Source organism: Cherax quadricarinatus, chromosome 60 (assembly GCF_038502225.1).
Source record: "Cherax quadricarinatus isolate ZL_2023a chromosome 60, ASM3850222v1, whole genome shotgun sequence".
NCBI classification, from domain to species: domain Eukaryota; kingdom Metazoa; phylum Arthropoda; class Malacostraca; order Decapoda; family Parastacidae; genus Cherax; species Cherax quadricarinatus.
The window spans coordinates 1,169,556-1,181,600 of NC_091351.1; the positions used below are offsets into that span (position 1 = coordinate 1,169,556).

At 41.3% G+C, this 12,045-nt stretch overlaps 1 protein-coding gene across 7 annotated transcripts in view; it reads right to left on the reverse strand.

Annotated features, from left to right (window-relative positions):
- The window catches only part of Wdr59 (WD repeat domain 59), a 123,732-nt gene that overhangs the window by 85,900 nt on the left and 25,787 nt on the right, over positions 1–12,045 (reverse strand). For all 7 annotated transcript variants that reach the window (XM_053784557.2, XM_053784553.2, XM_053784554.2 and 4 more), the window contains exon 11: positions 1,981–2,141. In XM_053784557.2, coding sequence (XP_053640532.1) covers positions 1,981–2,141 — 161 coding nt within the window. The remainder of the gene's footprint in view (positions 1–1,980; positions 2,142–12,045) is intronic.

Consider the following 12,045-nt stretch of genomic DNA (forward strand, 5'->3'; position numbering starts at 1 on the left):
ATTTAGATTGCAGGCACTGTACCTTCAACCTCTATGACTCAAATAAATATTACCTTGCTCACACTCCAAGAACATGTCAAATCATAAAAAACCCTTGCCTCCACTCAATCCTATCCAAAATGCTCACACAAGGCTTTTTTTTTTTTCAACAAACTGGTTGTATCTCACCGAGGTAGGGTGACCCAAAAAAAAATAAAAACACTTTCACCATCATTCACACACAATCACTGTCTTTGCAGAGGCACCCAGATACGACACTTTAGATGTTACTCCAAACACCCAATATCTCAAACCCCCCCTTTAAAGCGCAAGCATTGTATTTCCCACTTCCAGGACTTAAATCTGGCTAATCAGTTTCTCTGAATCCCTCCACAAAATATCACCCTGCTCCACCCCCAACAGCTTGTCAAGTCCTCAAAATCATTCATCTCCATTCACTCCTATCAAATGCACTCACACATACAGTATTTATGCTTATTTTAGCTTTTGGAATGATTATTATGGAGTACAGTAGTTAGTGAATCCTATAAGAAGACAAGTTGACAAGTACAGCCTCTCCTCACTTAACGATGGAGTTCCGTTCCTAAGACCACATCAGTAAACGAATTTGTCGTTATAGGCGAGGAGCATACTATAATGGTAGTGGGTTTGTTTCAATCATATCTGATATTGTTTTAAAGTCACCTTTGCACCATTTATAACATTTCTGGTATATTTTTAAATGTTTATACAGTAGTACACTGTATACTGTAATAAACAGAGTAGAGGAAATCAGCTCTAATATACCATATTTTGCAGCTTATTAGAGGAATTTTTTCTATAAAATGTCTCCGAAAACCACCCTGCATTCTATAAACTGAAGGTTAGTGATGGGAGCTATAAGTCTGGAGTGTGGGGGTGGACTGTAGCTCTCCCAGTTACGTCCGATGCCAAACCATTGAAACTAAAACAAGTCTTATAAGCCACAAAATACTGTACATTATTCAGGTATGCATAATGGTCAGAGAGTCTGTCGTATGCCTGAGTTCAGAAACGAATGTTCCAAGGTTCAAATCTTGGAAAGAGATATGACTGGCCAGGTCTCATTACATTCCTGTTCACCTAGTAGTTAATTTGCATGGGTTGTAAGTGCTGCAGTGAGGAGGTGGCTAGAGGCAATGGAGATGCCGTGTCTAAGGGCAATGTGTGGTGTAAATATTATGCAGAGAATTCATAGTGTGGAAATTAGGAGGTGTGGAGTTGCTAAGAGTATTAGTCAGAGGGCTGAAGAGGGGCTGTCGAGGTGGTTTGGTCATTTAGAGAATTGAAGGAAGTAGAATGACCTGGAGAGCGTATAAATCTAATGGGAAAAGAAGGTGGGGTAGGGGTCATCCCTAATGAGGTTGGAGGGAAAGGGTAAAGGAGGTTTTGTGGGCGAGGGGCTTGGACTTCCAGCAAGCATGCGTGAGCATGTTAGATAGGAGTGAATGGAAACGAACAGTTTCTGGGACCTGACAAGTTGTTGGAGTGTGAGCAGGGTAATATTTTGTGAAGGGATTCAGGAAAACCAGTTAGCTGGACTTGAGTCCTGGAAAAGGGAAGTACAATGCGTGCGCTTTATAGGAGGGTTTTTGGATATTGGCAGTATCCGAACGCCTCTGCAAAGACAGTGATTATGTATGAGTGATGGTGAAAGTGTTGAATGATGAAAGTTTTCTCTCTCTTTTTGGGTTTTTGTTTTTGGGTCACCCTGCTTTGGTGGGAGATGGCCGACGTGTTGAAAAAAAAAATAAGCGTGTATGTTTTTAAGCTTTTATATATACACTGGCAAGTGAAAAAAAAAAAAAGCTGCGATTCGTTCAGGTGATATTTGCTTTATGGCGGAGGTCTGGAAGCTAACCCACCATATTAGTGAGATATACCTGTACTCTACTTAATCTAGGTTTTATATGAGCTGATTTCAAGCAAGAGCAAGCAACTTAAGAAAACAGTTGTACTTACCACCACTTCCACTGAGTTTACTTGACTGTTATCAAGGGATGTATTAAGTAAAGAAAACTCCTGCTGCAGGCTCATGGGCTGGCCTGCTGATATACCACCAGAAGGCAGTGTAGAAGTTAAGCTCACAACATTATGGTTTGTTCTGATTGGTGCTGACACAGCTGAGGAAAAAGAAGTGAATGTTAATGCAACTATCACTCTCAATTATGGAACATCACAATACATTTAACAACAAGCTACTTAATTAAAAGGATCCTGTTGTTTAATACAATAACCTTTCCAGACAGAACATCCACTTTGCTAAATTTTCTCTAGATATTTCAACAACTTCAAAATGTTTAAGACATCTAAAACATTTGCAGAAAAATTCAAAAAGCTGGGTTATCATTTACAAAAGCAGCAGTGGTCAGTAAGTTGTATTAGGAAACAACAATGTAGTCATCTATTTGAGTTTACAGGGAAGAGCTCTATCTCTTGATCCTACTATGGTATTGTGACAGTGAAAGTGAAAGAACTAAAGTGAAAGTGAAAGAGCTAAAGGAGATAGCAAAAGATATAAGCAACTATTGGAAGAAAGGTGGGGATATAGTTTTGGAGTGGTTAGTGTATTTGTTCAAGCTGGATGTCCTGGCTTTAAGTGAAACAAAGCTGAAGGGGTTGAGAGAGTTTCAGTGAAGAGAAATATATGATATTAGGTCAGGTGTTTCAAATAAAGTTAGAGCTTAAGATGGAGTAGCAATAATGTTGAAGGTTAAATTATGGCAAGAAAAGAGGGAATATAAATGTACAAATTCAAGGATTATGTGGTGTAAAATAAGGGTTGGATGTGAAAAGTGGGTTATAGCAAGTGTTTATGCACCTGGAGAAGAGAAGTGTGGAGGAGAGAGAGAGATTTTGGGAAATGTTGACTGAGTGCATGGGGAGTTTCAAACCAAGTGAGAGAGTACTTGTGGTTGGGAATCTCATTGCAAAAGTGGGTAAAAATGTTGTGGAGGGAGTAGTAGGTAAATTTGGGGTGCAGGGGTAAATGAAAATGGGGAGCCTTTAATTAAGCTGTGTAGAAAGAGGTTTGGTAATAAGTAATACATTTATTTTTTTTTTTTCAACAAGTCGGCAGTCTCCCACTGAGGCAGGGTGGCCCAAAAAAGAAAGAAAATCCCAAAAAGAAAATACTTTCATCATCATTCAACACTTTCACCACACTCACACATTATCACTGTTTTTGCAGAGGTGCTCAGAATACAACAGTTTAGAAGCATACACATATAAAGATACACAACATATCCCTCCAAACTGCCAATATCCCAAACCCCTCCTTTAAAGTGCAGGCATTGTACTTCCCATTTCCAGGACTCAAGTCCGACTATATGAAAATAACCGGTTTCCCTGAATCCCTTCACTAAATATTACCCTGCTCACACTCCAACAGATCGTCAGGTCCCAAGTACCATTCGTCTCCATTCACTCCTATCTAACACGCTCACGCACGCTTGCTGGAAGTCCAAGCCCATTGTCCACAAAACCTCCTTTACCTCCTCTCTCCAACCCTTTCGAGGACGACCCCTACCCCGCCTTCCTTCCCCTATAGATTTATATGCTTTCCATGTCATTCTACTTTGATCCATTCTCTCTAAATGACCAAACCACCTCAACAACCCCTCTTCTGCCCTCTGACTAATACTTTTATTAACTCCACACCTTTTCCTAATTTCCACACTCCGAATTTTCTGCATAATATTTACACTACACATTGCCCTTAAACAGGACATCTCCACTGCCTCCAACCGTCTCCTCGCTGCTGCATTTACCACCCAAGCTTCACACCCATATAAGAGTGTTGGTACTACTATACTTTCATACATTCCCTTCTTTGCCTCCATAGATAACGTTTTTTGACTCCACATATACCTCAACGCACCACTCACCTTTTTTTCCTCATCAATTTTATGATTAACCTCATCCTTCATAAATCCATCCGCCGACACGTCAACTCCCAAGTATCTGAAAACATTCACTTCTTCCATACTCCTCCTCCCCAATTTGATATCCAATTTTTCTTTATCTAAATCATTTGATACCCTCATCGCCTTACTCTTTTCTATGTTCACTTTCAACTTTCTACCTTTACACACATTCCCAAACTCATCCACTAACCTTTGCAATTTTTCTTTAGAATCTCCCATAAGTACAGTATCATCAGCAAAAAGTAACTCTGTCAATTCCCATTTTGAATTTGATTCCCCAGAATTTAATCCCACCCCTCTCCCGAACACTCTAGCATTTACTTCCTTTACAACCCCATCTATAAATATATTAAACAACCATGGTGACATTACACATCCCTGTCTAAGACCTACTTTTACTGGGAAGTAATCTCCCTCTCTTCTACACACCCTAACCTGAGCCTCACTATCCTCATAAAAACTCTTTACAGCATTTAATAACTTACCACCTATTCCATATACAGTGGACCCCCGGTTAACGATTTTAATCCGTGCAAGAGGGCTCATCGTTATGCGAAATAATCGTTATGCGAATTAATTTTCCCCATAAGAAATAATGGAAATAAAATTAATCCGTGCAAGACGCCCAAAAGTATGAAAAAAAAATTTTTTTACCACATGAAATGTTAATTTTAATACACACAAACTGAAAAAGGCATGCACAATTACATGACACTTACTTTTATTGAAGATCTGGTGATGATTGATGGGATGGGAGGAGGGGAGAGCATTATCTTCTTACTGTTTAGAAGGGGAATCCCCTTCCATTAGGACTTGAGGTAGCAAGTCCTTTTCTGGGGTTACTTCCCTTCTTCTTTTAATGCCACTAGGACCAGCTTCAGAGTCACTGGACTTCTGTCGCACAACAAATCTGTCCATAGAGCTCTGTACCTCCCGTTTCTTCAAGACTTTCCTAAAATGGGCCATAACATTGTCATTGAAATAGTCACAAGCACGGCTTGCAACAGCTGTGTCAGGGTGATTTTCATCTATAAAGGTTTGCAGTTCAAACCACTCTGCACACATTTCCTTAATCTTTGAAGTAGGCACAATGGATTCCACAACTGGCATAGGCTTCTCAGGGTTAGCCCCAAACCCTTCAAAATCTTTCTTAATTTCCATACTAATTCTCACCCTTTTTACCACAGGGTTGGCACTAGAAGCTTTCTCGGGGCCCATGGTCACTTATTTTCCAGAAACACCACCGAAAACACTGTAATAATACGAAATATTCCGAGTGTATGCTTGGATGTTACCGCGGAGGCTGGCTGGTAAACAATGGGACGGCCGGCACATGTGAGGGCACATTGGACGCGTCTCGGACGAAAATCGGTATGCGGGTTTTTAATCGGTATGCGGGGCAAAAATTTTGCGATAAAAGTAATCGTTATGCGGAAAAATCGCTATGCGATGCCATCGTTATGCGGGGGTCCACTGTACTTGCAACATCTGCCACATTGCTCCTCTATCCACTCTATCATATGCCTTTTCTAAATCCATAAATGCAATAAAAACTTCCCTACCTTTATCTAAATACTGTTCACATATATGCTTCAATGTAAACACTTGATCTACACATCCCCTACCCACTCTGAAACCTCCTTGCTCATCCCCAATCCTACATTCTGTCTTACCTCTAATTCTTTCAATTATAACCCTACCTGGAGTTTACCTGGAGAGAGTTCCGGGGGTCAACGCCCCCGCGGCCCGGTCTGAGACCAGGCCTCCTGGTGGATCAGAGCCTGATCAACCAGGCTGTTGCTGCTGGCTGCACGCAAACCAACATACGAGCCACAGCCCGGCTGATCCGGAACTGACTTTAGGTGCTTGTCCAGTGCCAGCTTGAAGACTGCCAGGGGTCTGTTGGTAATCCCCCTTATGTGTGCTGGGAGGCAGTTGAACAGTCTCGGGCCCCTGACACTTATTGTATGGTCTCTTAACGTGCTAGTGACACCCCTGCTTTTCATTGGGGGGATGGTGCATCGTCTGCCAAGTCTTTTGCTTTCGTAGTGGGTGATTTTCGTGTGCAAGTTCGGTACTAGTCCCTCTAGGATTTTCCAGGTGTATATAATCATGTATCTCTCCCTCCTGCGTTCCAGGGAATACAGGTTTAGGAACCTCAAGCGCTCCCAATAATTGAGGTGTTTTATCTCCGTTATGCGCGCCGTGAAAGTTCTCTGTACATTTTCTAGGTCGGCAATTTCACCTGCCTTGAAAGGTGCTGTTAGTGTGCAGCAATATTCCAGCCAAGATAGAACAAGTGACCTGAAGAGTGTCATCATGGGCTTGGCCTCCCTAGTTTTGAAGGTTCTCATTATCCATCCTGTCATTTTTCTAGCAGATGCGATTGATACAGTGTTATGGTCCTTGAAGGTGAGATCCTCCGACATGATCACTCCCAGGTCTTTGACGTTGGTGTTTCGCTCTATTTTGTGGCCAGAATTTGTTTTGTACTCTGATGAAGATTTAATTTCCTCATGTTTACCATATCTGAGTAATTGAAATTTCTCATCGTTGAACTTCATATTGTTTTCTGCAGCCCACTGAAAGATTTGGTTGATGTCTGCCTGGAGCTTTGCAGTGTCTGCAATGGAAGACACTGTCATGCAGATTCGGGTGTCATCTGCAAAGGAAGACACGGTGCTGTGGCTGACATCCTTGTCTATGTCGGATATAAGGATGAGGAACAAGATGGGAGCGAGTACTGTGCCTTGTGGAACAGAGCTTTTCACCGTAGCTGCCTCGGACTTTACTCTGTTGACGACTACTCTCTGTGTTCTGTTAGTGAGGAAATTATAGATCCATCGACCGACTTTTCCTGTTATTCCTTTAGCACGCATTTTGTGCGCTATTACGCCATGGTCACACTTGTCGAAGGCTTTTGCAAAGTCTGTATATATTACATCTGCATTCTTTTTGTCTTCTAGTGCATTTAGGACCTTGTCGTAGTGGTCCAATAGTTGAGACAGACAGGAGCGACCTGTTCTAAACCCATGTTGCCCTGGGTTGTGTAACTGATGGGTTTCTAGATGTGTGGTGATCTTGCTTCTTAGGACCCTTTCAAAGATTTTTATGATATGGGATGTTAGTGCTATTGGTCTGTAGTTCTTTGCTGTTGCTTTACTGCCCCCTTTGTGGAGTGGGGCTATGTCTGTTGTTTTTAGTAACTGTGGGACGACCCCCGTGTCCATGCTCCCTCTCCATAGGATGGAAAAGGCTCGTGATAGGGGCTTCTTGCAGTTCTTGATGAACACAGAGTTCCATGAGTCTGGCCCTGGGGCAGAGTGCATGGGCATGTCATTTATCGCCTGTTCGAAGTCATTTGGCGTCAGGATAACATCGGATAGGCTTGTGTTAATCAAATTTTGTGGCTCTCTCATAAAAAATTCATTTTGATCTTCGACTCTCAGTCTGGTTAGCGGCTTGCTAAAAACTGAGTCATACTGGGACTTGAGTAGCTCACTCATTTCCTTGTTGTCATCTGTGTAGGACCCATCTTGTTTAAGTAGGGGCCCAATACTGGACGTTGTTCTCGATTTTGATTTGGCATAGGAGAAGAAATACTTTGGGTTTCTTTCGATTTCATTTATGGCTTTTAGTTCTTCCCGCGATTCCTGACTCCTAAAGGATTCTTTTAGCTTAAGTTCGATGCTTGCTATTTCTCTGACCAGTGTCTCCCTACGCATTTCAGATATATTGACCTCTTTTAGCCGCTCTGTTATTCTTTTCCGTCGCCTGTAAAGGGAGCGCCTGTCTCTTTCTGTTTTACATCTACTCCTCCTTTTTCTTAGAGGAATAAGCCTTGTGCATACATCGAGTGCTACCGAGTTAATCTGTTCTAGGCATAAGTTGGGGTCTGTGTTGCTTAGTATATCTTCCCAGCTTATATCGGTTAGGACTTGGTTTACTTGGTCCCACTTTATGTTTTTGTTATTGAAGTTGAATTTGGTGAATGCTCCCTCGTGACTAATCTCATTATGTCGGTCTGGGGCTCCGCGCATACATGACTGAACCTCAATTATGTTGTGATCTGAGTATATTGTTTTTGATATGGTGATATTTCTTATCAGATCATCATTGTTAGTGAAGATGAGGTCTAGTGTATTCTCCAGTCTAGTAGGCTCTATTATTTGCTGGTTTAAATTGAATTTTGTGCAGAGATTTAAAAGCTCGCGTGAGTGTGAGTTTTCATCAGAGCTGCCTCCTGGTGTTATTACTGCAACAATATTATTTGCTATATTCCTCCATTTTAGGTGCCTTAAGTTGAAATCCCCCAGGAGCAAGATGTTGGGTGCAGGAGCTGGAAGGTTTTCCAGACAGTGGTCAATTTTTAACAGCTGTTCCTGGAATTGCTGGGATGTTGCATCCGGAGGCTTGTAGACTATCACAATGACTAGGTTTTGGTTCTCGACCTTTACTGCTAAAACTTCCACTACATCATTTGAGGCATTTAGCAGTTCTGTGCAAACAAGTGACTCTGCAATGTACAGGCCAACCCCCCCCTTTTGCCTGTTCACTCTGTCACATCTGTATAGGTTGTAACCTGGGATCCATATTTCGTTGTCCAAGTGATCCTTTATGTGGGTCTCAGTGAAAGCCGCGAACATTGCCTTTGCCTCTGCAAGCAGTCCACGGATGAAAGGTATTTTGTTGTTTGTTGCTGGCTTTAGACCCTGTATATTTGCAAAGAAGAATGTTATCGGACTGGTGGTATTGTTGGTACTGGGGGGGGATTTTTTTTCCGGCATTAGTATCTGTATCTGTTGGTTTGGAGTGGAGGCCATCGACTGTGGTTCCACTCCAGGAATGACTGGATTTGGTGTACGATTTCTGCCATTTCCTGCCAGTTTTTTTTCCTTCCTGGCACTAAAAAACCTCTCCCTCTTGAGTGGCTCTGGCTACCCAGGTTTTCCCATGGCCTGGTATACTCAGTAAACTTATTCCTCTATAATTTTTACAGTCTCTTTTGTCCCCTTTCCCTTTATATAAAGGGACTATACATGCTCTCCGCCAATCCCTAGGTACCTTCCCCTCTTTCATACATTTATTAAACAAAAGTACCAACCACTCCAACACTATATCCCCCCTGCTTTTAACATTTCTGTCATGATCCCATCAGTTCCAGCTGCTTTACCCCCTTTCATTCTACATAATGCCTCACGTACCTCCCCACACTTACATTCTGCTCTTCTTCACTCCTAAAAGATGGTATACCTCCCTGACCAGTGCATGAAATTACTGCCTCTCTTTCTTCCTTAACATTTAAAAGTTCCTCAAAATATTCTTGCCATCTACCTAATACCTCCATCTCCCCATCTACTAACTCCCCTACTCTGTTTTTAACTGACAAATCCATACTTTCCCTAGGCTTTCTTAACTTGTTTAACTCACTCCAAAATTTTTTCTAATTTTCATTAAAATTTCTTGACAGTGCCTCTCCCACTCTATCATCTGCTCTCCTTTTGCACTCTCTCACCACTCTCTTTATCTTTCTTTTACTCTCCATATACTCTGCTCTTCTTATAACACTTCTGCTTTGTAAAAACTTCTCATAAGCTACCTTTTTCTCTTTTATCACACCCTGTACTTCATCTTTCCACCAATCACTCCTCTTTCCACCTGTCCCCCACCCTCCTATAACCACAAACTTCTGCCCCACATTCTAATACTGCATTTTTAAAACTATTCAAACCCTCTTCAACCCCCCCACTACTCATCTTTGCACTAGCCCACCTTTCTGCCAATAGTCGCTTATATCTCACCCGAACTTCCTCCTCCCTTAGTTTATACACTTTCACCTCCCTCTTACTTGTTGTTTCCACCTTCCTCTTTTCCCATCTACCTCTTACTCTAACTGTAGCTACAACTAAATAATGATCCGATATATCAGTTGCCCCTCTATAAACATGTACATCCTGGAGCCTACCCATCAACCTTTTATCCACCAATACATAATCTAATAAACTACTTTCATTACGTGCTACATCATACCTTGTACAGTGGACCCCCGGTTAACGATATTTTTTCATTCCAGAAGTATGTTCAGGTGCTAGTACTGACCGAATTTGTTCCCATAAGGAATATTGAGTAGATAGTCCATTTCAGACCCCCAAACATACACGTACAAACGCACTTACATAAATACACTTACATAATTGGTCGCATTGGGAGGTGATCGTTATGCGGGGTTCCACTGTATATTTATTTATCCTCTTTTTCATAAAATATGTATTACTTATTACCAAATCTCTTTCTACACATAGCTCAGTTAAAGGCTCCCCATTTACATTTACCCCTGGCACCCCAAATTTACCTACTACTCCCTCCATAACATTTTTACCCACTTTAGCATTGAAATCCCCAACCACCATTACTCTCACACTTGATTCAAAACTCTCCACGCATTCACTCAACATTTCCCAAAATCTCTCTCTCTCCTCTACACTTCTCTCTTCTCCAGGTGCATACACGCTTATTATAACCCACTTTTCACAACCAATCTTTATTTTACTCCACATAATCCTTGAATTAATACATTTATAGTCCCTCTTTTCCTGTCATAGCTTATCCTTCAACATTATTGCTACTCCTTCTTTAGCTCTAACTATTTGAAACCCCTGACCTAATCCCATTTATTCCTCTCCATTGAAACTCTCCCACCCCCTTCAGCTTTGTTTCACTTAAAGCCAGGACATCCAGCTTCTTCTCATTCATAACATCCACAATCATCTCTTTCTTATCATTTGCACAACATCCATGCACATTCAGACTTCCCACTTTAATAATTTTCTTCTTTTTATTCTTTTTAGTAATACATATTTTATGAAAAGAGGATAAATAAGTATACAAGGTATGATATAGCATGTAATGAAAGTAGTTTGTTAAGATTATGTATTGGTGGACAAAAGATTGATGGGTAGGCTTCAGGATGTACATGTTTATAGAGGGGCAACTGATATATCGGATCATTATTCAGTTGTAACTACAGTTAGAGAAAGAGGTAGATGGGACAAAAGGAAAATGGCAACAGCAAGTAAGAGAGAGGTGAAGGTGTATAAACTAAGGAAGGTGGAAGTTAGGGAGAGATATAAACAACTATTGGCAGAAAGGTGGGATAGTGCAAGTACGAGTAGTGGGGGGTTAACTAAAGAGGGTAGGAATAGTTTTACAATTGCAGTATTAGAATGTGGGGGCAGAAGTTTGTGGCTATAGGAGGGTGGATGCAGAAGGAAAGAGGAGTGATTGGTGGAATGATGAAGTAAAGGGTGTGATACAAGAAAAAAAGGTAGCTTATGAGAGGTTTTTACAAAGCAGAAGTGTTATAAGAAGAGCAGAGTATATGGAGAGCAAAAGAAAGGTGAAGAGAGTGGTGAGAGAGTGCAAAAGAAAAGCAGATGATAGAGTGGGAGCTGCACTGTCAAGAAACTTTGCAGAAAATAAGAAAAAATTTTGGAGTAAACAATTTAAGAAAGCCTAGAGAATGAATGGATTTGTCAGTTAAAAACAGAGTAGGCGAGTTAGTAGATGGGGAGATGGAGGTTTTGGGTAGATGACGAGAATATTTTGAGGAACTTTTAAATGTCGACGAAGAAAGGGAAGCGGTAATTTCATGCACTGGCCAGGGAGGTATACCATCTTTTAGGAGTGAAGAAGAACAGGATGTGAGTGTGGGGGAGGTGCATGAGGCATTACGTAGAATGAAAGGGGGTAAAGCAGCTGGAACTGACGGGATCATGACAGAAATGTTAAAAGCAGGGGGGGATATAGTGTTGGAGTGGTTGGTATTTTTGTTTAATAAATGTATGAAAGAGGGGAAGGTACCTAGGGATTGGCGGAGAGCATGTATAGTCCCTTTATATAAAGGGAAAGGGGACAAAAGAGATTGTAAAAATTATTGAAGAATAAGTTTACCGAGTTCTCCATGAGGAAGTGGAACAGAATTCTTCCTCCGTAAGCCATGCGTGTTGTAAGAGGCGACTAAAATGCCGGGAGCAAGGGCCTAGTAACCCCTTCTCCTGTATAAATTACTAAATTTAAAAAGAGAAACTTTTGTTTTTCTTTT